This window comes from Drosophila montana, unplaced genomic scaffold, assembly GCF_035044405.1.
Source record: "Drosophila montana isolate Dmon_TW-CO22-7 unplaced genomic scaffold, ASM3504440v1 contig_2668_1, whole genome shotgun sequence".
Lineage (NCBI taxonomy): Eukaryota > Metazoa > Arthropoda > Insecta > Diptera > Drosophilidae > Drosophila > Drosophila montana.
Genome location: NW_026997535.1, coordinates 231,521 through 258,104, shown reverse-complemented (window position 1 = coordinate 258,104; position 26,584 = coordinate 231,521). Strand labels below are relative to the sequence as shown.

The 26,584-nt window shown below is 43.5% G+C and overlaps 4 protein-coding genes across 4 annotated transcripts; 2 read left to right on the top strand and 2 right to left on the bottom strand.

The window, feature by feature from the left end:
• Window positions 1–5,084: 5,084 nt before the first annotated feature.
• Window positions 5,085–5,405, bottom strand: LOC135429516 (uncharacterized). Its single transcript, XM_064683834.1, has one exon. It carries the CDS (start codon window positions 5,403–5,405, stop codon window positions 5,085–5,087), a length of 321 nt encoding a protein of 106 aa, XP_064539904.1.
• A 1,208-nt stretch (window positions 5,406–6,613) lies between these two features.
• On the bottom strand, window positions 6,614–6,979 carry LOC135429514 (protein new-glue 2-like). Its single transcript, XM_064683833.1, has one exon. It carries the CDS (start codon window positions 6,977–6,979, stop codon window positions 6,614–6,616), a length of 366 nt encoding a protein of 121 aa, XP_064539903.1.
• Window positions 6,980–13,898: 6,919 nt separating this feature from the next.
• Window positions 13,899–23,108, top strand: Notum (notum). The gene is made up of 4 exons (XM_064683832.1): window positions 13,899–13,982; window positions 20,318–20,834; window positions 20,902–21,414; window positions 21,473–23,108. The coding sequence occupies exons 1-4, from the start codon at window positions 13,899–13,901 to the stop codon at window positions 22,501–22,503; spliced, it is 2,145 nt and encodes a 714-aa protein (XP_064539902.1). The 3' UTR covers window positions 22,504–23,108.
• Window positions 23,109–24,244: 1,136 nt separating this feature from the next.
• LOC135429568 (uncharacterized) lies at window positions 24,245–26,188 on the top strand. The gene is made up of 5 exons (XM_064683902.1): window positions 24,245–24,550; window positions 24,616–25,174; window positions 25,236–25,585; window positions 25,640–26,021; window positions 26,094–26,188. The coding sequence occupies exons 1-5, from the start codon at window positions 24,430–24,432 to the stop codon at window positions 26,128–26,130; spliced, it is 1,449 nt and encodes a 482-aa protein (XP_064539972.1). The 5' UTR covers window positions 24,245–24,429; the 3' UTR covers window positions 26,131–26,188.
• The last annotated feature ends 396 nt before the right edge of the window (window positions 26,189–26,584 follow it).

Here is a 26,584-nt window from a genome sequence, read left to right as displayed (position 1 = left end):
AAAAAAATACGTAATAAATGTTGCCTTTCTATACAATTCTTTGGAATTTAGGTACGGCTAGCATGCTGAAACAGTGTGGCAGAAGAGCGCCAATAGAAGGCGAAGGCAAGCCAGCAATAGGAGGAGCTGCTTATTTGTCCTGTATATGAATGGATATGGGTATGTATGTATATATATGTGTACGTATGCATGTATGTATGCTTTTATTTGCCACATTTAGGCAGATGTTTATTTCCCGCAGCTCTGCAAATAAAAAATGGAATAACTAAAATGTTGCCCTTCTATGCAATTCTCATAGATTTAAGTAATGCTCGCATGTCTAAACGATGTAGCTGTTTATATGTTCTCTATATGTGTGGATATGGGTATGTATGTGTATTTGCTTGTATGAAAGTAAACACAGTTAATTTCCTGGTAATTTTCTCGTGCTCTTACTCTAATCCGCTCGTTACTACTTTTGTTTTTTCAGGTGAATTGCTTGTATGAAAGAAATTCTCTCTCTACTAATGGAAGGTAATGAACTAATCGTGCAAGTGTGTGGGAATTTTCAGGTAAGTACACGGATTACTTCCTGTTGCACATAATGCCTTTAAGAAAGGCTAACCAAAGAAACAATATAATTTCAATATTCTTAATTTCGAAAAAAGTTCAAAAATACATTTGGGAAAAAATTAGTTTTTATTTGTACAACGAGCCAAACCTCTTGAAAATCGGATGAGTTTTGTCCGAGTAAGGGGGGTGGGAAATTATGACCTATGTCTACATAGGATATTTGAGGATACCAGTTTTACATGAATTTGGACCAAAAATAATGTTGCCATATTTATATACCAAATTGATCTAGAAACCAAACCATGGGAAAATAGCCAAACCTTGTGAAAATCGGATGAGATTTGGCCGAGTTATGGGGTGGGAAATTATGACCTCTGTCTATATAGGATATCGGAGGGTACCATTTATACATGAATTTGGACCAAAAATAATGTTGCCATATTTATATGCCAAATTGATCTAGAAACCAAACCATGGGAAAATAGCCAAACCTTGTGAAAATCGGATGAGTTTTGTCCGAGTAAGGGGGGTGGGAAATTATGACCTATGTCTATATAGGATATTTGAGGATACCAGTTTTACATGAATTTGGACCAAAAATAATGTTGCCATATTTTGATGCCAGATTGATCTAGAGGCCAAACCATGAGAAAAGAGCCAAACCTTGTGAAAATCGGATGAGATTTGGCCGAGTTATGGGGTGGAAAATTATGACCTATGTATATATAGGATATCGGAGGGTACCATTTATACATGAATTTGGACCAAAAATAATGTTGCCATATTTTGATGCCAGATTGATCTAGAGGCCAAACCATGAGAAAAGAGCCAAACCTTGTGAAAATAGGATGAGATTTGGCCGAGTTAGGGGGTGGGAAATTATGACCTATGTCTATATAGGATATCGGAGGGTACCATTTATACATGAATTTGGACCAAAAATACGGTTGCCATATTTTAATGCCAGATTGATCTACAGGCCAAACCATGAGAAAAGAGCCAAACCTTGTGAAAACCGGATGAGATTTGGCCGAGTTAGGGGGGTGGGAAATTATGACCTATGTCTATATAGGATATTTGAGGATACCAGTTTTACATGAATTTGGACCAAAAATAATGTTGCCATATTTTATGCCAGATTGATCTAGCCAAACCATGGAAAAGCCAAACCTTGTGAAACGGATGAGATTTGGCCGAGTTATGGGGTGGGATTATTACCTATGTATATATAGGATATTTGAGGATACCATTTTACATGAATTTGGACCAAAAATAATGTTGCCATATTTTGATGCCAGATTGATCTAGAGGCCAAACCATGAGAAAAGAGCCAAACCTTGTGCAAATAGGATGAGATTTGGCCGAGTTATGGGGGTGGGAAATTATGACCTATGTATATATAGGATATTTGAGGATACCAGTTTTACATGAATTTGGACCAAAAATAATGTTGCCATATTTTGATGCCAGATTGATCTACAGGCCAAACCATGAGAAAAGAGCCAAACCTTGTGAAAACCGGATGAGATTTGGCCGAGTTATGGGGGTGGGAAATTATGACCTATGTCTATATAGGATATTTGAGGATACCAGTTTTACATGAATTTGGACCAAAAATAAGGTTGCCATATTGTAATGCCAGATTGATCTACAGGCCAAACCATGAGAAAAGAGCCAAACCTTGTGCAAATAGGATGAGATTTGGCCGAGTTAGGGGGGTGGGAAATTATGACCTATGTCTATATAGGATATTTGAGGATACCATTTATACATGAATTTGGACCAAAAATAATGTTGCCATATTTTGATGCCAGATTGATCTGAGAGGCCACCATGAGAAAAGGCCAAACCTTGTGAAAAGGATGAGATTTGGCCGAGTTAGGGGGTGGGAAATTATGACCTATGTCTATATAGGATATCGGAGGGTACCATTTATACATGAATTTGGACCAAAAATACGGTTGCCATATTTTAATGCCAGATTGATCTACAGGCCAAACCATGAGAAAAGAGCCAAACCTTGTGAAAACCGGATGAGATTTGGCCGAGTTATGGGGGTGGGAAATTATGACCTATGTATATATAGGATATTTGAGGATACCATTTATACATGAATTTGGACCAAAAATAATGTTGCCATATTTTGATGCCAGATTGATCTACAGGCCAAACCATGAGAAAAGAGCCAAACCTTGTGAAAACCGGATGAGATTTGGCCGAGTTATGGGGGTGGGAAATTATGACCTATGTCTATATAGGATATCGGAGGGTACCATTTATACATGAATTTGGACCAAAAATAATGTTGCCATATTTTGATGCCAGATTGATCTAGAGGCCAAACCATGAGAAAAGAGCCAAACCTTGTGAAAATCGGATAAGATTTGGCCGAGTTATGGGGGTAGGAAATTATGACCTATGTCTATATAGGATATTTGAGGATACCAGTTTTACATGAATGTGGACCAAAAATAAGGTTGCCATATTGTAATGCCATATTGATCTACAGGCCAAACCATGAGAAAAGAGCCAAACCTTGTGAAAATCGGATGAGATTTGCGATTTGAGATTTTCACATTTGGCCAAAAATAATGTTGCCATATTTAGATGCCAAATTTATCTAGAAGTCAAACCATGAACAAGGAGCCAAACCTCGTGAAAATCGCAATTTGTATGGATGGAAGGAGGATACTGCGTAGGGGGATATTGATTCGGATGAGTAGGAAGATTCGGAGAATGATATTACTTGGTGGGATACGTAAGAGGATACGCTGTAGGAGGATACGCAGCAGCAAGAGGATGAGTAGCAGGCATATGCATGGGTGTAGGCTTTGCCGCAGGCGGGGACAACACAATTCCATCTAATTTTGATGTCAAATATAGTACACTTAAAATACTCTACTTGGAGCTGATCGGATAATATTAATCAATATATATCCTGCATTATAGTACCGCTCTAGTCAAATCAATCCGTTTGCCGTTCATTCTCTGACTCCCCAGCTATTTCCGCGTGCCCTTAACAAGAAAACAACAACAGAAATTGGTAAGAAAAACCCAGCTGATGCGTGTAAGGAGAGCGTGGCCATGGACGAGAAGCCTAGAGGCCTCTGGGCTGGCCGAGGTGAGCTGGCGACATATGTAGGTTGCGTTTTGTAGCTTAGAATCAAAGGCGGATCAGCGCAAATCTCTGTGATCTCTGGCGGCTCTGGTTAAGGCTCTGCTGCTTTTGCTGCCGCTGCCTCTGCCACTGCGATTGCTGCTGCTGCTGGTGCTGTCGGTTGAACACTTTGATGTCCTAATTGGTTTATTACTTTGTCGGCATCTCGAGTCTTCTTTGTGTTTTTGTGTTTTTTATTCTTTTTAATGCTGTTGCCTGTTTTATTTATTTCTTTATTTCTTTGGGTTTTCATGCGGCGGCAGCGCTGCATTGTGTAAAAAACGCGACCGTTGCGGCTCTCGAATCTCGAGCCGAGCTCCAGCCTTAAGCCTCCAGCCGGTGAGCACGCGCACAGAACAGGAACAGCAACAGCAATGGGATTGAGTCCAAAAGCATAAGCAGTACACCAAATACCGAACACACGCCGCCCGCCCTCCCCACCACCATACCCTATGCTTGTTTACAATGTTTCCGCGTGTGCGTTCAATCAACATGTTGCGATATCAGCGCAATTTGTCATCCCATAAACAACAATGCAACTCGGCTAAATGGGCCCCCTCCCTTCCCCCTATATCATATGCCAGGCGGGCAAATAATCGGTTGCAGAAAGACTATACTTATGCCTGGATACGATGCTCAACGAACAAAGGGAAGACCTACCTCAACCAGGTACATTGAAACTCTTTACCACAAGTCAGGTACGCACAATTTGTTTTTTTAAATAACCAAAATCTTTATGAGAGTTTTATTTTGTTACTACTTTTGCGCTCTTCACGCTTTTATTAACTTGTGTCAAAATGGAGTTATTTTTTATTTAATTAATTTGTTATTTTCTTGGGAAAATTTATAAAATTTTCATGAGAGATTTTTGAAGCTCCTCAATATTTGAAATTTTATATTTCCTTGTAATATTTATGAAGTTTCTTTATATTTAATTAATCTCTTATTTTTGGGATATTTCTTATCATTTTCTTGGGATAATTTTCAATTCCTCTATATTATTTATTTTCGAATTTTTTCTATATTTAATAATTTTCTTGGTGTACTTATGAAGTTCCTCTATATGTAATAAATTTTCTAATTTTCCTGGGAAATTCCCAGGATATATGATATTTTGAAAGTTCCTCTAATTAACTCTTAGATTTTCTTGGGATATTTTCGAAGTTTATCTATTTATAATTAATTTTATATTTTCCCTGGGTTATTTATGACGTTTCTCGGTATTTAATTAATTTTCTAATTGTCTTGGGTAATTTTTTACAATTTTTATTAAGATATTTTTGATGTGCCTCTATATTTTATAATTTTCTTTGGTTTTTTGGCATATTTATGAAGTACCTTACTACTAGTTAATAACTAAATACTAAAAGCCTTCTCAGCCCTGTCGTTTTTGTGACTGCTGACGCTTGCGCTGCTGGCGCTTGCGCTGCTGACGCTTGCGCTGCTGACGCTGGCGCTTCAGTTTCTTGAGCTGAAGCTTGATTTTTAGAAGGCGTAGCGTATTACGCAAATATTCCGGCGATATGGTAGAGTTTGTGGTGACAGCGCTTCCGGTGCCTGAGCTTGAAGTCCCTGTTCCTGTTGGCGATGTAGCCGGATCAGAGTACTCAGGACTCGAATAGGATTGACTGCCGACCCGCTGTGCCAATAATAGGCAGCTGAGCAGTACAAAAAGTAATACAAAAGTCAAACGCATTGTAACAACCGAGTGCTAAATCTAACTAAGCCTAAGTTAGCCAGCCAACTTATATAATAACAAGATAGAACAGCTGCTGTTTGTGGTATTTACTGTACTCAGGTGTTTTTCGTTTCGGCTTATGCTTGCAGCGGAAGGAAGGTACTTCCGATCCAACATCAAGTTCACAAGCTGGTATTATGTCAATATTTGTCAGCCGATCTGTTTGTGCTGGATGTTGTGTTTCCGGTAAAGCAAAACCCACACAATAATATTTAAAATGTTTATAAAGGTTATGGAAATTATAATGCAATGGAAATTATTGGGTAATGGAGATTATAATGCTGTGAATGGAAACCAACTAAAACATATATAAATTAGAAAGTGTTTTTTTTTTGGTATTCAATCACTTTCTAGTCTCTAATGCTGGGAAATTTAAAGGTATATACTGTTATGTGTACTAAAACCAAAAAAAAGAATTTTATTATTCTTTGGCATTGCCCTCTAAATTTCTAGTTGGTTTTCGTACGTGTAAGCCATTTTTAGGTGATTTTTTAAGTAGAGTCTTTTGTATTTCTTCGCAAATGCACGTTAATCTTTGCTCTTACAATCCAAAGTAATAAACAATTATAAGCTATTTTATCGAAGAGTATATTTTAAATGCAGTTCTCAGTAGATGAATCTGCTAAGTGACCCAGTGATCAGTTCAGTCAGACGAATGAACAACGAATATCCGGGCTCGGTTATCAGGCTGACTTAGCATTATCTTAGCCGTAGCCTAACGTATCCTTTGCCATCTAATATAGTTAGCTTAATAGCTTTAGTAATAGTTTAAATAATATATTTTAAAAGCCCTAAACACATTTAATAGATAAAAAAAAGTGTATTTCAAAGAAGATAATATCTTCTTTTCTTGAAAGTAGACATGAACAGCATGTCAAAGTCTCCGTCTAATACGATACTTAGATGTCTTAGACGGAGAAATTGAAATAATATTCATATATCTATCAGAGCTACAGACAAAAGTACATTGATTGAATTTACCCTTTCCATTTCATACAAATATCTTTAGCTAATCCCAATAAGAGATTGGAGATAAGAATTATACACAAAATTTCATGTTTTATTTTGTTTTGTATTTATTATTTATTTTATTATAAAAACATTTGAATTATTTTACAATTACAAAGTTTCGTTTCGCATTTGGCTTGAGGCCTGCTCCATTTGGCTCAGCCTCTGCGCCTGCGCTGCTGCTGCTGGCGCCTGCGTCGCTGCTGTTTGCGCCTGCGCTGCTTGCGCTGCTTCTGCTTCTTCTGCTTCTTCTGCTGCTTTTGCTGCTGGCGCCGGCGGCGCTTCAGCTTGCGACGCAGGGCGCGTAGACGTGCGGCTGTGTTGGATGTGCTTGCTGCTGTCGTTGTAGTTGTTGCTGTTGTTGCCGCAGTTGTTGCTGCTGTTGTTGTTGTTGCCGCCGCTGCTGTTGTAGGCGCGGCTGTTGCTGCTTCTCCTGCTACTGTTGTTGACCCCGTCTGAGCCTGGACCTGAGTCAGGCAACAAACTAGGCAGCAGATTACGAGAAATGCCAAAGCGAAACGCATATTGAAGCTTGTTGTTACTCAGCTAATGCCCAGGGCTTTATATATCGTCTGGCTGATTGGCTTGGCCATGTAATGTTTGTGATATACAAGCTGTTACCTTATGGACTCAGGTGTTTTCAGGTGGTTTTTTCGAGCACTAAAAATGCAGAGTACGAAAAAGTTAGTTGAATCAATATTGTCTGTGTATTCTTGTGCGTAATCATAACAATAGCAGGTCTCTTTTTTATTTGGAATTAATTCCCAATCAATACCAGATAAACATTTAAATTGTGTATCAAACCTTAAGGTTTTTCTCTAGTTAACGTCTCCGAACCAAAAATTGCATATTAATTAATAGATTCATGCGGTAAGCTCCACCCGCCTTCAATAAGGCGATGCAAATTCATGAGCATGCCAAAGCTGCCACAGAGTCGGCAGCAGGCGATGTGGCAATGTTGCAGCACTCAATCAACATGTTGCGATATCAGCACAATTTGTCATCCTATAAGGAAGAGCGCTCGGTGCGCTTGCTGCGCCGTGGCTGCCACACAGAGCCAGAGACAATGTTAACCGAAAGTCTCACATCTCGCATCGGGCATGTCGCAGCTCTTGGCAGCTCTGGCCCGCTGTGCCCGGTTCGTACGGTGGTCCTGTCTGATGTTTGCCGTATTCAAAGCATAAGAAAACTCAATCAAGGGGCTCGTAAATCTTGGCACAATTTGATGAGCGCTCTGTGGGAGACCCGTCTGCAGTGTCCTCCACTCCCTCCCTATCCCTGTCTCCGTCTCCGTCTCTGTCTCAGTCTGCGGCTCGTGTAAGAGGTCTTACATTTCTCGGCTTATTGATTATCAATGCTGGTGCCGCGTCGGGGACCATTTCCGATTCGTCATCATGCGACGAGTGAAGTTTCAATCTGCTCCGAAATATATATAAAAAACTAAAATATAAAATAAAAGAACACTGATGTGCGCCGTGTGTGGCGCGTTCTGAGTGTTTTGACAGCATGACACACATACGCACACACGCACACGCATGCAGTTGCCAGTTGCCAGTTCCACCTAAATTTGATGCAGCACAAGCCCAGGCGACGACGATCACAGTCAACTTCAAAAGTGTGCGGCTGAGCGTTATTGATCGTCCATGTCCCGCTGTTGTGATCCGCTCCCAGCGTGAGACATTACAAAAGGCCCAGTGATGGTAACAATGCCGCTCGTTGTCGCCGCTGCAGTTGTCCATAATCTACACACGCACACACACACACATGCACACGGCCGGAGTCGGTCCTTTTGAAGGTCCTTTTGGCCAAAGTTCTCGAACTCACACACACAGCCGCAGTGCTTGATGCGCTGCATATGCAAAACACAATGAAGTTCTTTGAAGCGCGGCGCGTCAGGTAAGCGACAATTATTTATCTTACAAATTTACCTGAAATTAAATACTTACGCTGCAACAACAAGCGACAGGCGGCATTACCACCCAGGTTGATACCCTGTATATGGCAGAGAGAAGTTAGCTTCACATTAAGATGTTCTAGACATATATCTTTACCTCTCATCACTGGAAGTGGGCCATCAGCTGTCTGTTAAACACATTTCCCTTAGTTACACATACCCAATTTGTGCATATGTTTACAGGGCAACGAAAGGGCGACAAATTCCCCCTTTTTAATCAGCGGCACGCACTTTGATCACCTGAGACACACAGTCACATAAACGCACACACACAAGGCCGCCGCTTGTTGCCGCAGTTTCAGTTTCAGTTGCAGTTGCAGTTGCAGTTGTTGTGGGAACTTACCTGGCCACAAGGTGTGACAAGTCAGCGGATTTGCGTGTTTTCCTGCGAAATATTTAAATGCAAGATTATCGGCCAACAGGCAAACGGCAACAGGCAGCAGGCAACAGCGGCAACTGTTGGCAACAAAAGGCTCGCTGACTTAATCCTGCGGCCTGCCCTTTTGATCTGCTTCTGCAGCCTGCCCAGCCCGGGCCTGGTTTAGAGCGTTAACTAATTAGCAGCTGGACTGGCATTCGGCTCATTTCCGCCACAAAACAATTTCGATTAAGGCAAACTTAAAGCAAAAAGCTACCGACAACTAATCCAATCATAATCGCGCAATCATAATTACAACAATCTTCCAAATGAAACGCAGCCCCAGCCCCAAGACCAAGACAAAGACCGATGATGATCGAAGCGGCTGGCGACTGGCCAACTGTGGCCAACCTAACGGGCACAAACGCAACCTACAGAGCTGGCCAGAAGAGCCAACATTGACTTCTATTGCTGTCGGGGGCAACTGCAAACAGCAGCAGCAGAAGCAGCGGCAGCAGCAACAACAACCGACAACAGGTTGCTGCTGCCTGAAGTGCTTCGTGGCCAGACAAACGTTAAGATTGTAATAACCATGTTAAAAGCAATTTACGTTTAAAGTGCTACTGTGATACGCCGCCGATACGTTTCTTGATTAAGAACCAGAGACGCGAGCGGAGAGCTGGCACACACACTGGACAGTAAGTAGAAGGCTGCAGGAGCTGCCTTGTCTGCTCGTCTGCATTTATTTGGCGGCAAAAGTTGTTTTTTTTTTCTCTCTTCGAACTTTCCTTTCATATTCACAGTCCACTTAACACGCGCGTCGCACAATGCGCCTCAAAACACAAATGAGCAGCAGCAGCAACTGTTGTTGTTGTTGTTGTTGTTCTTGCCCCAACGGTGGCGGCAGCCTCAGAAATCTGTGCCTCTGTCGGCGCGCTTTGATGTTGGGAATGGCGTGTGCCCAATGCAGAGATTCCGCTTTGTTGTTTTGCCGACGCCAGCGACGTCGTCGTCGTCGTCGTTCGTCGGGCATGCAACAGCAATTTGCCGCCAAGTGAGCCGCAGCGAGCGTGGAGCGTGGAGAGCATTCGCAAAAGAGAACAACAGGCAGATAGAGAGCGAGCGGGAGAGAGAGACGCTGTGCTGAAGAGCGAAATCCACTCAGCTTCCAAATAATCCCAGTTCCCAGGCCAGACTCTGCTCATTTTTGCCGTTATTTTTTTTACGTTATTTCAACAGGTAAAAAACTCATTTTGGCACGGAAAGAAAAGCTTGCAAGTGCCGAAATCCCTGCTAGATTTTATTTGGCATCGATTTGCCAAATTTACATAAGTTTGACTTACATAAGTTTGACAAAATCTAATCGATTTTTATGCTTGATGGCATTTTATTTATGGTTTTTTCTCTAGCTTGATTCTACATTTTCTATTTTCAGATATAACACTTAACCTTTATACATTTTCAAGGTATCCTTAGTAAATTCCCTTCATAAGTTTTGATTATACAAAATTTGTGAAAACTTCACAAATTTTTATGCTTAGTGGCCCTTTTTCTTTTTTCTCTCTCTCTCTCTCTCCCTTGTTCTCTAGATTAGTTCTGCATTTTATATTAACAAATTTTTGAATTCATAAAGAATAATATAAATGGGATGCATTTTTTGGAGAAAAAATAACTCTTTTAAAATGTAGAATTCCAAGTTTCTATTTCAATTAAATTTTTTTAAATCAAGGTATTTTTTTACTTTATAAAAAATTATTTCCGAAGCCCTTCAATTTTGAACTTTCATGACTATTTCAAAACCAAACATATTTCCATGCTTGTGCGCATGTTGGGACCGACTTCTCCCCTCAATTATTTCTCTATCTATTCATAAATCGAGCCCCCCTTTGGACTTTAATCTTTCATAAATTGTGGGCATCAAGAAAACATTCTCAGATGGTTCATTCTCTTTGACTCTCCTCTAAATAAACTCTCCTATGCTCAGTTTCATGTGGCAACAGCTCAAAATGTAGTCGAGAGCAATGCAATTATGATGATAATCTGTTTAAATTAGAGCTGAAGAGCTGCAGAGCTGCATGGCTGCATGGCTGCATGGCTGACTGCTGTAGGTACGTCTGTGGTCGCTGTGTGTAGCACCTGTTGCTTTTCCCACACATTGTTGCAGTTTGCAAATCGGCAGCTGCAACGGCAACAGCAACAGCGACAGCAACTGTTGCAAGCAGCAAAGGATCAAAGGCAGTTACCGTAACTCCGAATCTGAGTGTGATCCGTTAATAAAGTTGTGCGTATTAACTGAAATTTTAATTGCTTATCGAGCGCGACCTGGCTAGAGAAAGGGATCGAAGACGAAATAGAAACAGGCAGAGAGAAAAATAGAGAGATAGAGAGAGAGGGGAGAGGGATAAATTTGAGTGTGTTCAGTTTGTGCCACGATTGATGTCAAACGCTGCGACTGCGGCAACTGCGACTTTGAAGATTATGCCGAAAGTTATGATGATAGCAGCAGCAGCCGCAGCAGCCGCAGCAGCAGCAGCAGAAGTGGCGGCAACTACGCGGCTCCAGGTGTTCTGGCCTAGCATGCGAAATTATATGGCTCAGTGGCAGCAACAGCAGCAGCTTTAACTACGCAGTGGCTGCTTCTTCAAGCACATCATGAGCAGCAGCAGCATGTTCATGATCATGATCATCATCAGCTGCTGCTGCCGCTGCCGCTGCTGATGCTGGCGTCGCTGGGCAGCGCGGCAAAAGATGAAAGGTGGCGGCAACACTTTGATGCGGCCAAGATCAAAGCTGCCGATTGTTTACATAATAGTGGCCTTTGAAACGGAACAATAGAATGCCAGGATCAAAGACACCGACCGGTTAGTGCGCTTAAGCGAAATGAATGTCCATGTCCCGCATCAGCGAGGGGCCAACGCAACGCAACGGCAACGATCATCTGTTTCTCCTGCTGCTGCTGCTGTTGTTGTTGTTGTTGGGCAAAAGTAGCACTCGTCTTCATCATGATCATCCTCTCGGGCAGAAGACATCATTATGCTCCGCTTTCAAATTGTGTGCAAGTCGTGTGCGACTCTTGTAATTGTTGCAGCCGAGTTACGGCCCATGCCCCGCTCCACCCTCTTACCTTCTTGTTCCGCTGCTCGGTGCCGGGCTCCCTGCTGATTGCGCGTTAAATGTTTATGGGCATTCATCGCGTGCTGTTCGGCGGCGTTTTAATTGCCCCCAATGCAGCAGCAGCCGCAGCAGCAAGTGCCACACGGTGCGTATGAGCAATGCGAGCATCCAATAATCTCCAGAGATGTCGCCGCATAATAATTGCGTACGCGGACTCGTACTTAATGCAAAATTATTGCAGCGCCTTTCCAATTCTCACTTTCAAGTTTGCCGACAAGTTGTTTTTTTTTTTTCTGTGTTAAGCATTTTATATTTCTCCTTAGGCCTACAAATTTCTCTATTAAACAAACGATCAACGCTGGAAAATAAAATTAATTCTGTCGGCGATAAAAAAAAATTAAGAAGAAAAAAAAACATTTGCAAAATACAATTTTATGGCTACCAATTCCATGAGCAGTTAAAATCAAGTATGCGGCGTTGAAAGATCGTAAAAGATTGAAATATTTCGATTTCGATTTCGGCAACGGCGCTATATCAAAGCCAAAGATATTTTTGTTTTTAATGATCGGTCATTAATTGAATTTCGTATAGAAATGGAAATGAAAATGCGTGGCAAAGGGCCGCGGAGTCCCTGTTAAAAAAATTAAGTTTACAAAAAAAAATGATACCACATGATTTCTCCCGTATTTCGGCAGCAATTTCGTATGGGAATTAAACGTATTTTTGTAGATTTACAATTAGATAAAGTCGCTCGACTGACTACTTTATTGAGATTTTATGTGCTTAAGCCGCCGTCCCACATATTCCACAATATGTCCCAGGGCCACGGCGAGCCGGGCTATTTCCAAGAAATGCCGCGCGATCATAAAACACAAAAATGCGGCGCATTTAAAAACATAAAAAGAAAATATATGCGATGCGCGAATTATTTGAGCTGGCGGCGATCTGCAGGCGAAGCGATCCTGAGCGCAGCATAAAACGTAACTGCATTCAAAATTGCAATTACACTAAATTAGCATTAAATATGCATTAAAGTGCGACAAAAAAAAAGGCAATAAAACAAAAGACTTAGGCAACGAACTCGGCCAGCGAAAAAGATGGCGAATCGAAAACCAAAAACAGAAATCCGAAAAAAACAAAAAAAAAAACAGAAAAAACCAAAACCGAAACGAAAACCAGAAGCCATTTCGGCTTTCGATTAAGCAGATCAAAGGCGCTGATAAAAGCGGCCATAATCGTAAGACGATTATTAACAAGTAGCCGACGTCAACGGCAGCGTCGCTGCCCACGCCAACGCCGGCGTCGACGCTGGCTGCGCTAGCTGTCGAGCGAGCGAGAGAGCGCTGCGCTGGGCGACGCGACGCGCATAATTCTTTCAAATTGCATTGCCTTGCAGTTTATTATTAGTTTTGTTATTATTTTGCGTATTCTAAACAAAAACGAAGACCACGCCGAGCACGCCAGGCGGGCGGGCGGGCGAGCGAGAGAGCGCGCCAGCGTGCGAGAGAGTGCGATAGCGTAAGAGAGCGCACACGTGAGTCGCAGTTGGCAGCGACGCCGCCGGCAACGACGCCAACGGCGACGGCGACGACGACGCTGGCAAAGAGCGACAACAAGGCAAGGTAAAAATTTCATTCCGTTTCGAGCATTCGACGTGTGCGGACGTGTACCATCAAGTGTCTTCCCAGTCTCAACTCACGCTCACGAAGTCGTGAAACGGGCGTTAAAAGTGTTTGAAAACAAAATCAAATGAATAAAATAATCAATAATTCCAAATACATGTGTATCGAATGAAAAGCTTTTATCGAGTGCATTGCAAAATATTGTTAAATATTTTATTTTTGTCAGAATGTGCAGCAATAAACATGCAGTGCTGCAAAATGTGCATTGATCTTAAACAGTGCTGAACAACTTGTTAACTGAGCAAAGCATTTGCCGCAACTAATTAAAGGCTACAATCATAATCGTTTATCATTATCATCATATATGAGCCATGGCAGTTGTTCGGCTACAAAATATGCCAGTCGCCGCAAATAAATGGATTAAATACAACAGCAGCAGCAGCAGCAGCAGCAGCAGCAACAACAACACACACAAGCAGGTGAGTTTAACCACTGAATTTATTGGCTAAGCCATACGGTAGCCCCAGCAACAACAACGAGAGCAGAAACTTATGAAAGAGGGCCGCAAATATCAAAAGTAGCCGCTCGAAAGAGAAAAAATAACAGGCCAAAAACAACAAAAGTCAGAAACGAAAAATCAGTAGCACGTCAATTAAAATTAATAGCTTCCGACTTAAGCCGCCCCAATCGAGTTGACCGACAACAGCAACAACAACAACAATAACAACAACAAGGAAAACCCTCTACAGCTTTATTTACGACATTAGCATATCGCAGAAATCGAAATCAATTTGAAAATCCTTTGCAAGGGCATTAAAAATGAGCTTAAAAAATTTGCCTGCGTGCGCAAAAAGCCAAAAACAAAAATAAAAGTTACCAAAAATAAAAATGCAAACAAAACAAAAGCCAAAAGGCCGACAGAACGCAGCGCACTGCGAGGGACTTTTTAAGTATAGCTAACCAAAAACCCTCATCAGCAACAACAGCAACAACAACAACAACAACAACAGCAGCAACAACAACAACAAAGTGCAGGCCGCTTTCGTGCGCTCCACTTCGCTTGAAGCCACAACAACCACACATCCCCAGCTCGAGAAGAGTGCCAGCTTTCAGCTCGCGGTCCCCGATATATAGCCTCCATATAGCGTATAGAGTAGTTGGCTACTGTTTTCAGAGTTAAGATCAATGAGTGCGACGACTGCCTTTGGGTAGACGCTCGCTCGTACGTTCGTACGTTCGTAGGCCTGGCCCGAACTGGTTGGAGATCTGCTTTGCAACATGCCGCAAAGCGGCATTGGCCATCGGGCCATCGGGGCGGCAAAGTACAAAGCCGAAAACGGCACGGGTTTAGCGCGCTCAGAGTAAAAAGCGATCAGCGTTGCCGCTCGGCAGACGTGCGCACATCCCACAGATACAAAGATATAAGCACACACACACACTCACACGCACACACACGGCTGCAGCCGGGGCCGGTCTAATAACGCTGCCTGGCACTTGGCTACATGTTTTAGGCCGCGGCTTCGGCTTTTGTTGTTGTTGTTTCCGCTGTCGCTGCTTGCGGCTTCATTTGAGGCTGCTTCCGAATTACCTGCGTGGCATTGCAGTTGCCACAGCAGCGACAGAGGCAGCGGCAGCCGTTGCGTTATTTCCATGCCATAAAAAGTATTAAATTGCTGCAAACAGGTGTATTTTATGAATGCCTCCGCATCAGGTACTTGGCCACAGGCTTCATGTAGACAGCCAGCTGTAGGCAGAGCAGGGCCAGACAGGGAGGCCAGTTGTTGCTCACGGTGCAATTATGTTGCCTAGACGCCGTATGCTAAAGGTGCAAATTCTAAGACCAAAAAAACATTGAGGTCAGTTCAGGCGAGACTTCAATTTGGGATTTTCCGCTAGAGAAAAAAGGTTGCCTCTATTTAGCTAGAAAGGTGTTATAAATCTAGATGATGCAGTTGTTGGTAGATGGGTTATCTAAGTGAAAAGCAGTCGAAAAGCACTGTAGAGAGTGCTATTTAAGATATCCTAAACTTATAAAATCAACAAGAAGTCTTGTTTATCTCTAGCTGACATTTTCCAAACTTTTCTTAATAGTTTTCTCAGCCCCTCCAACTGTTGCTCACAGTTTCCAAGCATTTCATTTTATTTATGAATAAGTTGAGCAGCTCCTGGTATCCATTTGACGATCTAGTTAGAAGAAATACCAAACCCTCAGCTGATAATAAACTATGTCTGCGCAGCTTCCCTTCAAATTCAACGGCTGCTTCGACTGGTTTTTGCATTTTGCGCGCGTTTTTCTTGTTGTCTTCTTCATTTTCGCTGGCAGCGACGTCGCCGTCGACGCACGCAACTCAAACAAACTGGCAACAACAATATGACAAACAATAAACAACAACCAAAAACAACGGCAACGGAAGTTTATTTATGCCTGGCCCGCTATTTATTTAAGCGTACGCGATAAGCCGCGTGTGACAGAGATAAAAGAGAGTGTGTGCGTGTGAGCGAGAGAGAGAGAGAGAATTGTTTAGTTGTTGCTGCTGTAGCAGCAAGTGCTCTTGCTAATGAGTTGATGCAACGCGCGGGGGGGGGGGGGGGGTGTTAAAGGAGCAAAAGCAGCCGCAAAGGCAAATCATAAATAAAAATAAAAATAAAAGCCGCACCGCAGCACTTCACTTCCGTCCCCTTCGCCCATCGCGGCGCAGTTACAGGCCGAGTGCGCGCGCCGCTCGGTTCCTTTGATTTGACAAGGTCGTTATTGATTATGATGCATTTTTTACTGCTCACACGTGCGTGTGTGTGCTGGTATGTGTGAGTTGTAAATGGCGAGGAAAAACTAGTGCAGCAAAGCAAAAGCCAAACACATTTAAGGTACAAAACAAATTATTAGTCAAAAAAGATTATTGTGTAATTTAAGCTGCAAACGATTAGGACTATCGATAAACGGAAAATCTGCAGTATATCGATTCATAAACATAAAAAACTAAGAATTTTAAAATGAATAAAAGCAAATGCATTTATACTCTACCCTCGACTGACAAACGTTTTATGGGATGTTAGTTTACTAGCTTCAATTCTCGCTTTACAACACTTTCAAAAACCTATCAAAAACATATTGTTATCGATAAATCAAAGGAGTCATAAGTTAACGTACATACTTATATATTTATCAAAAACCCAAAGATTATAAATAATTATTTGCCATAAAAAGTTGGCAAATTTTCAAATTGTAAATAATTTAACTCACTTACCACATGACATTTAATAGTAGTATAACCTGTAAAAGCCTAATTGCATTACAATTAAGACACACACACACACACTCACACACACAGTCGCAGTATTCAGAAGCAAATCAAATTTATTCAAGTCAGCACGGGGCGTATGCTTAATGTTTAATAAAAAATGAATAAATAAGAAAAACCAAACGCTTAGCGCCAGCGCCAATGACTGGTAGCAGCGACAGCGACTGAGGCAGAGACGCGTAGGCAGAGAGCGAGAGAGGCTCAGAGGGAGAGAGAGACAGGGACAGCGCCACTTGACTATTTGCAGCAATTAATAAAAACTGACAATTTAATCGTCGCGACAAGTAGTTGGCTGCCAGCCAGCCCCCAGACAGAGCAGCCGCCTAAACTCAAACTGCCCGACTAGAGGCAGATTGAGTGTGGTGCGGTGCGGTGCGGTGCGGTGGGGCGGGGCGGGGCTGGGCGCCTTTGTCGGCGTTGCTGGCCGCAAGAAATCGGAATACAGGCAACTGGAAAGAAAGACAACAACAAAAACAAAAACAAAAAGCAGAAAAGAGTCGCTACAAGCCAAAAGCAAAATATTAATAAGCAGTGCCCGCAATTAATAGCGCAACTTAAGACGCTATATAGGGTAATTAAGCGGCGCTTGTGAACATTTTTTCCTTTGCCGGAGCCGACGACGGCGACAGAGCAGCTGCCGCTGCTCTTGTTGTTGCTGTTGTTGTCGCTGTCGGCGCTGCCGTTTTTTCTCTTAACAGGTAAACAACAAGTGCAATGTACGCTCGAAACTACGTATCTCTATCTCAGTGCCTACATTTGGATCTGTGAGTTGCTTACGAGTGTGTGTGTGTGTGCGTGTGTGTGCGTATGTTTGTCAATGTGGGCACGCGTTTTGTTTACTCAAGCGTAAATCCGCGCACACACGTAATTTTGTTACTTTTTTTTTTATTTTGTGGGTCGTGGTTAACATTAGAAGATCGTAGGCGCAGCCCCCAAGCTAAATCGTCAAGCATAGCTATAATCGAGGGTCGTTTGTGAAGTAAGCCAAACAACTGGCAAGTCAATAAAAACAACTTCATAATAAAATCCCACTCTATCTATCCGTCTGTTATAGACAAAATTTTTGTCAGATGTTTGACAAAAGACATAAAAAAAATAAATAAAATTATTTTTTAATTCAAATTCTGTTCATATTTAGCTTATGCTGCAAGATTACGGAATTTTGAATTATTTTAACTATGGTAGAATATTCAACTTTAACTTTTGTTCTTGCCTAAACACTATTAAATAAGTTATTTGTAAATATTAATTTCCCTATATATATTTAAAAATGAAAAGGTCGCCAAAGCCAGCATTAAAATAATTCTAAATATATTCATCGCTTTTAAGAGTCTAATTAATAAATTTCTAGAAATTAGTTTAACTGTTTAAATCAGTTATTTATTTAAATTCGATTATTCAACCTTCTCAAACCATTGCTAACTTATTGAACAGCTCTCGCAGAGTTCGCTCTAGCGTTAGAATTCTTGTCAATTTGTTAAGCGGCGAACATCAGAGAGTTTTTTTTGTTGTTTTTTGTCTTTTTTTGGTTTCTTGAGTTTTGTTGGCAGCGGGGGAAGGCCCCATAACAGACGCGCTTTGACAGGCAGCAATCAAAACGGCAGCGATAGCAAAACTGAAAACTGATTGAAGAAAAGTCGTTCAATTTTCGTGCAACAGCAACAAGAGGAGCAGCGGGATCAGCTTAAAGAATTCGACTTAAAGCTTTAGCTTCGAGCTTAAAACTCAAAGCGCTCGACTTAAAGCTTCATCTTCCAGCTTAATGCTTAAAGCGTTCGACTTAAAGCCTTAGCTTCCAGCTTAAAGCTCAATGCGTTACCGTTACTCGCATTGCCGCTGGTCAAGTTCGAACTTGTTGAACAACTGGCCAAGTCTGATGTGTGTGTGTGCGTGTGTGTGCCCATAATTGTTCTGGCCGTTTGTAGGCCTCCGCTCAAATTGTCCGTGTCATTTGCATTTTGTCTGCAAATTGTCGTTGCTAGAGGCAGCGACTGCGGCGCGCAGCGGCACAACTTCAAAGCCAAAATAAACATTGATTGAAGATTTCTTTACGATTTCTGAATGGTTATTTATGCGGAGACAGCGGCGCAGACAGGCGGACACAATTGACAGACTGACACACTGAGACACTAAAATCGTTGCCTTTGACTCGTTGTTGTTGTTGTTGTTGTTCTGTTGTTGGCGGCACGCGTTTTGTTGTTGGCATTTAGTTGTTTTTGTATCATTTACAAATTGCTGGAAAATAGCGTAAAATCAAAACAACAGCAACAGCAACAACAACAACCACAAATCGCCGCTGCTCATTTGATTGATGTGCACAGCCGACCTTAAGTTCAAAGCCAAGAACAGCAACAACAACAACAAAAACAAAAAGCCAAAACTGAAACAGAAACAGACGTCGACGTCGGCGTTGACGTCGACGCCAACGCCGCTGATTACCACGCGTCAGCGGCCATGACAATGTGAAATCCAGATGTGTGTGTGTGTGAACCCGAACCCACGAGGCGCATGAACAATATAAATGATTTGTGTATGTAATAACAGAATAGTTCTTTATGTTTGACTAAATACTAGACGTAACTGTCTCTCTCCGATCTACACCCTCCCGCTCTCACTCTCTTTCCGCACTCTCTGCTCTGCTCTGCCATGTAGCTAATGCGAACAGCAAACAACAACAAACAGTGCACAACGTAAAACAATAACAACAAAAACGTAACGAAATGCGCGGCAAAAATATCTTTGATCTTATCGCAAAGCTTCTTGCTCGCATTTTGATCAAAGCAATTTTTCCGCCAAAATACAAAGGCAACAACAACAACAACAGAAAACCACAAGAGCAACAGGCGGCCGCAGCATGGCAAACTGAGAGAGCCACAGCAAGGTAGAGAAGGACAGAGAGAGAGCGAGAGAGCGCGCGCACGCTGTTATTACGACGACAACAACAAAAAGTTGTGAATGAGTTGTGAGTTGACACACAGTGTCAGAGAGAGAGAGGTGGACGGAGGGTAGTGAGTGGCGCGGTGTGTGCCTAAACAGAGCCAAGTGCAGCTTTAAGGCGCGCTCTCAGCTGGCGTAAAAGCTACTGCAAGTGTTTATTCATAAGATAATTGAGCATCAACGAAAGCTTTACTTGAGCTGGGCACAGCGATCTTAAGTTATAGGATAAACCTCTTTGTGAGTGCGTGAGCGCGATTGCTACTCTATATGGTAGACGTTTAATGCGATTGAAGGATTTGCATCAAAGAATTGAGTAATAAATATATAGCTTTATCTGAGCTAAGCACAGCGAGCTCAAGTTATAGGATAAACCCAAATATAAGAGCGTGAGCGCAATTGCTACTGAATTTGACGTGTGTTTAATGTGGGTGTAAAAGTTTAAAATAAACGAAAGCTTTACCTGAGCTAGGCACAGCGTGCTGAATTTATAGAATGAACCTCTTAGGGAGTGCGTGAGCGTAATTTCTACTCTATGTTTGAAGATTTGGAAGTTCAATTTTGGATTTGATCTCTTGCAGACGAGAACGACGACGACAACGCAATTGCGCTGCCAGTTGACGCTGTTGTTGCCGCTGATAGCACTCTGCGTATTGCCGCACGCCAGCAGCAACAGCATTAACAGCAGCAGCAGCAGCAGCAACAACAATGGCAACGCAAATATACAATCATTTGGCGAGGCCAAAACGCCTCTGGAACTGGAACAGGAGCAGGCGGATGGACATGGCAATTCGCTGAACATGATACAGCGCAACTACATGGTCATGCATCCGGCGGGTGCAGCGGCCGCGGGCAGCGCTGCTGTCGAGCACAGCGATCACAGCCGCTCGCTGAAGCGCGCCTCGCTGACCAACACGAGCATCACCTGCAACGATGGCACCCACGCGGGCTTCTACCTGCGCAAACAGCCCAACTCGAAGAAGTGGATTGTGTTCCTCGAGGGCGGCTGGCACTGCTTTGACAATCGGTCGTGCCGTGCGCGTTGGCTGCGACTGCGCCATCTGATGACCTCCTCGCAGTGGCCAGAGACACGAGATGGTGAGTTCCCGCGACGAATCCCTGTTGCTTGCAGCCTCAGCTAACGCCTCTTCCCACTCGCTTACAGTTGGCGGCATATTGTCGCCGCATGCCGAGGAGAATCCCTACTGGCACAATGCCAATCATGTGCTGGTGCCCTACTGCAGCAGCGACTCCTGGTCGGGCACACGCACCGAGCCGGACACACGCGATCGCGAGAACAGCTGGCGCTTCATGGGCGCCTTGATACTGCGCCAGGTGATTGCCGATCTGATCCCGCTGGGCCTGGGTCGCGTAGCCGGCGGCGAGCTGCTGCTGGTGGGCTCCTCGGCCGGTGGCTTGGGAGTCATGCTCAATCTGGATCGTGTGCGCGACTTCCTGGTCAACGAACGCAAGCTGCAGGTGACGGTGCGTGGCGTCAGCGATTCGGGTTGGTTCCTGGACCGCGAGCCGTACACTCCATCAGCGGTGGCATCCAGCGAGGCGGTGCGTCAGGGCTGGAAGCTGTGGCAGGGTCTGCTGCCCGAGGACTGTGTCAAGGCGCATCCCACGGAGCCCTGGCGCTGCTACTTCGGCTATCGACTGTATCCTACGCTAAAAAGTGAGTTGTGAAAATGCATTTCCCTGTGTGAAGCTGCTAACTAACCGATCCCCTCCAGCTCCACTGTTTGTGTTCCAGTGGCTCTTTGATGAGGCCCAAATGCGTGCCGACAATGTGGGCGCGCCCGTTACGCCCCAGCAATGGAATTATATACACGAAATGGGCGGCGCGCTGCGCTCCTCGCTGGACAATGTGAGCGCCGTGTTTGCGCCCAGCTGCATTGGGCATGCGGTGCTCTCCAAGCGCGACTGGGTGAACATCAAGATCGACGACATCTCGCTGCCCTCGGCGCTGCGCTGCTGGGAGCACTCGACGCGGCAGCGACGCAAGCGTCACGATAAGCTGAAGCGCTCCACGGAGGCAACGACGACGGCGCTGCAGGAGCAGCAGCTGCTGCCACATCCCAATGCCAACAACCAAAGACATCAGCGCCATCGCCAGCGGGCACAGAAGCTGAACAATGTGGCGCAGGCGCAGCCGCAGCGCAAACGCAACCATCTGAGCAAGGAGCAGCGCGAGGAGCGCAAGCGTCGCCGTCAAGAGCGACAGCGGCGCAAGCAGCGACGTCGCCAGCAACAGCAGCAGCGCAAACGTGAAAACGAGGCGGCCGCCAACAGCAGCAAAAGCAACAACAACAACAACGAGCAGCGCAAGCAGCGACGCCGCCAACAGCTGACCCCGGAGCAGCAGCTGCAGCGCAAGCAGCAACGCCAGCAGCGACGCAAGCTGCAGCAGCAGCAGCAGCAACCGGAGCTGCAACAGGAGCAACAGCCGAGCGAGCCGCAAAAGCATCGCGCCTCGAACAGCGCATCCAAGCCGAAGCCGAATCCGCTGCGGCAGCGGGTGCCGCGCGTGCCGGAAAAGTGCGGCCTGCGTCTGCTGGAGCGTTGCAGCTGGCCGCAGTGCAACCACTCGTGCCCCACGCTGACTAATCCGCTGACCGGCGAGGAGATGCGCTTCCTCGAGCTGCTCACCTCCTTCGGCCTGGACATCGAGGCCGTCGCCGCCGCCCTCGGCGTCGATATGCACACCCTGAACAACATGGAGCGCACCGAGCTGGTCAATCTGCTGACGCAGCAGGTGAGCTGAAACGGTAGACCTGAGTTGAGCTAGAAATACTGTAAATAGTTGGCCTGTATATAGATATAGCCATAGACTGTATAGCCGACCCTCACATTGTACATACATGCATATAAACGTATATATATACATATTTATATATATATTATCGGAGCTATTCCAATTCCTAAATCAAGCAAAAGACATGCGCATAGTACCCAGTTATTAAGCAGAATTTATTTATATATATAAACACACACTCACACACACACACATGCACACACTCATACGCATACACACATACTCGTATTCGTATTTATTCATTCGCATTCATTTCTGCGCAACGAGAAACTAACACAAATGCAACCACAAGACTGTTTTTTATGTTTTCTATATACATATATAGTATATATATAAATATATTTTTTTTTGTAATTAACTAAATACTTAAAAGCCTAAAATACATAATTTATTTATAATTAGATCGTTAAGCTTAAGACAGGAGCTGTTTTGCAGAGCGTTTACGCGGAGTCTAGACTTTTTCAATTGCCCGAATGCCAAGTTTGATGTTTGTTTGTTTGTTTTTAATGCAAATATATAAATTATTAATAACAAGTTACAAATTACAAATTACAAATTACAAATTACAAATTACAAATTACAAATTACAAATTACAAATTACCTACCTCAAGCAAAACGATGAGAAATTATTAAACAGCTGCCTTGAATAGCATATTGCATTTTGTACCTGTGCAAATATAAATCAAATATCAAATACTTAACATTATTTATTTATGTAATTTAGCAACAATTTTTGTTGTTGTCGTAGTTATGTTAAATGCACGCATTCCGTTCAAAATAATAATTGTACTTAAAAAAAATTTGCAACAAATTCAATTCAATTGCAATTTACGCAATTTACTGGCAAACCGAACAACTCGAATATTATTATTATTATTATTATTATTATTATTATTATTATTTAAACTTTAGTTGAATAAATGTAATCAAATATTAGTAAGTACAATTAGCAATTAGCCTGTACAGAACCGGTTAAAGTTTAGTCTAAGAATTGTTGTGCTTAAAATATGCCTAAGTTCGATTTTAAAAACAAACGAAAAAAAACCGAGGAAAAATGATGAAGAAAAGTCAAGATCGGAAATTGCATTGTTACAATTTCCAGCAAGAGAAGGAAAACCAAGAAAAATCAAGAAAACCTATTTGGAAAAAATCAACACCACCAACAAATAAATACGAAAATATTTTTATTTACATTTTTCTTAGCAAGTAAATTGTTTTTAATATATTTCGAATTCAGTTCGCATTCGAAATTATTTTTGAACATGAACCGAAACTAGCTCATGAACCGAACGTAAAGTGCATTTTTAATTCGAATTCATTTTGCATTCGAAATTTGAAATTATTTTTGAACATGAACCGAACCTTAACGAACTGAAACTTCATTAAGTGAACGTAATATAAATTTTTAAATTTGTTATGTTTTTAATATTTCTAATTCAGTTTGCATTCGAAATTATTATTGAGCATGAACCGAAACCTGAACGTAAACTAGTTCATGAACTAAACTTAAATTCAATTAAAAAATGTTTTTGTTTTTATTGTTCGAAATTAATTCGCATTCGAAATTATTTTAGAACATTAACCGAAACTTAAAGCGAACTAGTTCATGAACCGAACGTAAAGTCAAGTTTAGTTTAAATATTAGAGAACATTTGCCCGTCTTGACATTAGACAAGCTCTCGCCGAGCAGCTCGTCATTCATTGCACTTAATTGAATGCGGCAAGTGCCACAGCCCCGGGCTAAGCTCACGAAAGTCGAGATTCCGAGAATTCGCTTCGCTGGGGCATTGTGGGCGCAATTCATGTGGTGCGGCGGTGCAAATTGAGCCACAAAGGCAGCAACAAATTTGTGGCTCGTTTCAATTGAGCGCCAGATGTCGAGCAATCAGCACGCCAACGTTGAGAGGAGAAAATTAAGTGTCAGCTTGATGGGAGGAATGTGGAAAATTGTTTTATTTTTGCTGCACTGCCACCTGCTGGTGGCACCGCTCGCAGGTGAGTGGCCCGGCCTGGGGCATCCAGGTATGCTGATCGTTCGTTATGCTAATTCAGCTGCGCAGCCAGCTGTCCCATATATTTGACCATTTCGCTGGCGGACAAAACGCTGACCGAGGCCTGCCTGGAGGTCAACTGGGGACCCGACTGCTTTGCGCCGCCCGAATGGGTGGGCATCTATCGGCAGGATCCGTCTGTGTCGAACTTTCAGCCGGAGCTGCGCATCGACGGCATACGCAATCGGACGGGCAAGCGACAGACGCCCATTAAGCTGGGCAAGCTGCACTTTCCGGGCGGCTGGAATCGGCCCGTCGATGAGCAGAAAACCGCGACCAAGTATCCAAAGGGCAAGTGCCTGCCGTACTATGTGGCCAGCTACAATGGCACCGAGCTGCTGACCATTGACTGCCTGAAGATTCAGCCCAATTGGCTGGCCCATCTCAAGGATGCGGTCAATATGCCGCTGAAGAGTCTCTTTCTGCCGGGCACACACGCCTCCGGCGCCTACATAACCAACTACAGCAAGACCAAGTCGCTGCTGGTCAAGGATTATCTCGTGGCACAGCACTTCGAGGTTTGGTCGCAGCTGGTCTTTGGCATACGCTACTTGGATCTGAGCGTGGGGTAAGCTTGGAGTGTGAGATATGCTCCCAGCATATGAAACTCTATGGAAGTGCAATTGCAGCTATCGCAACGTGGACAGCAACAGCGAAGCGGACAACTTTTGGGTGGCTAACGAGAACATGTTCATAAATCACCTGATCGATGTCCTTCGCGATGTGCGCCGCTTTGTCCAGCTCTCGAACGAGGTGGTCGTGCTGGACTTTAGCTCGTTTCCCATTGGCTTCTACAAGCATCCGGAGATCTACAGCAGCCTCTACCATCTCATACGCCAGGAGCTGGGCGAAGTGGTCTTCGAGCGGAATGTCAGCATCAATGAGCACTGCGCGGATCGCAGCTTTGATGATATGCGCAATGCGGGGCGGCAGGTGCTGCTGCTGTTTCCCACACAGGAGCTGCCCCATCCGGAGAACGGTAAATAGACACATTTAATATATCTTACAAATAGTTAACACGGTCTCTTTGCAGAATCGGTGCTGCTGTGCACGCCCTGGCAGCGCTTCAGCACCAGCTACATGAACATCTCCCAGACACTGGACTACATGCGTCTGCTGTTCAGCAGGAAGCCGGAGTCGCCCGTGCTGGGCGATGGTTGGATCTTTCATGGCGTGAGCAGCATCGAACAGGCGCTCAATACGCACAATCTGCAAACGGCCAAGGAGCGCGCCGCTCTCATCAGTCCAAAGGTAATTCAATGGCTAAACGGCCCGTGGGGCCTCAATGCCAATGTCGTGGCCATTGACTTCTTCAGCAATACCAACCTGGTCGATGTGGCCATCCAAATAAATACACACAAGGCCTTCTTGGCGGTCAATGACAAGTATGTCAATATGGAAATACTAACTCCACGGTAAACCAATATATATATATAATTATAGATATCCTTTAAATATTAATAGAAATTTTTTAAAAACATTCGTAGCGGTGGCAACAAATACGGCGCACAAATTTACATATAGCTGGCAACGCGTTGCGTTTAGCCATTGCACACACCAAGCAGTTGTACAAGCAGTGTGATGTCAAGCAGTTGTATTAGTGTTAAAATAAAGCAGTTCACGCATTGTGGAAAAATAGTGTTAAAATAAAGCAGTTCACGCATTGTGGAAAAACGTGCTCAGAAAAGTAAGTGGAAGATAGTGGAAGTTTGATAGTTTTCCAACATTAGTTATAAACATGACAAATACAAGTACCAGGAACCATTCATACCCTGAACCCAGTGAAAATGGGTAAATGGGGTATATTGGTTTTGTGAAAATTTAGGTAACAAGGAGAAGGAAGCGTCTCCGATCCCATAAAGTATATACATATGTCCTTGATTAGCATCAATAGCCGAGTCGATATAGTCCGTTGGTTTGTCCGTCCGTCCGCGTGTTTATCCGTCTGTCCGTCCGTCCGTTTGCGCGTCTGTCGTAT

Coding starts and splice junctions, on each gene's coding strand:
- LOC135429516 (XM_064683834.1), bottom strand. CDS start 5,405: ATGCGTTTGACTTTTGTATTACTTTTTGTACTGCTCAGCTGCCTATTA.
- LOC135429514 (XM_064683833.1), bottom strand. CDS start 6,979: ATGCGTTTCGCTTTGGCATTTCTCGTAATCTGCTGCCTAGTTTGTTGC.
- Notum (XM_064683832.1), top strand. CDS start 13,899: ATGCCAGTCGCCGCAAATAAATGGATTAAATACAACAGCAGCAGCAGC. Junction 13,983..20,317: donor ACAACAACACACACAAGCAG/GTGAGTTTAACC, acceptor GATCTCTTGCAG/ACGAGAACGACGACGACAAC. Junction 20,835..20,901: donor GTGGCCAGAGACACGAGATG/GTGAGTTCCCGC, acceptor ACTCGCTTACAG/TTGGCGGCATATTGTCGCCG.
- LOC135429568 (XM_064683902.1), top strand. CDS start 24,430: ATGTCGAGCAATCAGCACGCCAACGTTGAGAGGAGAAAATTAAGTGTC. Junction 24,551..24,615: donor GCTGGTGGCACCGCTCGCAG/GTGAGTGGCCCG, acceptor TCAGCTGCGCAG/CCAGCTGTCCCATATATTTG. Junction 25,586..25,639: donor GCTGCCCCATCCGGAGAACG/GTAAATAGACAC, acceptor GTCTCTTTGCAG/AATCGGTGCTGCTGTGCACG.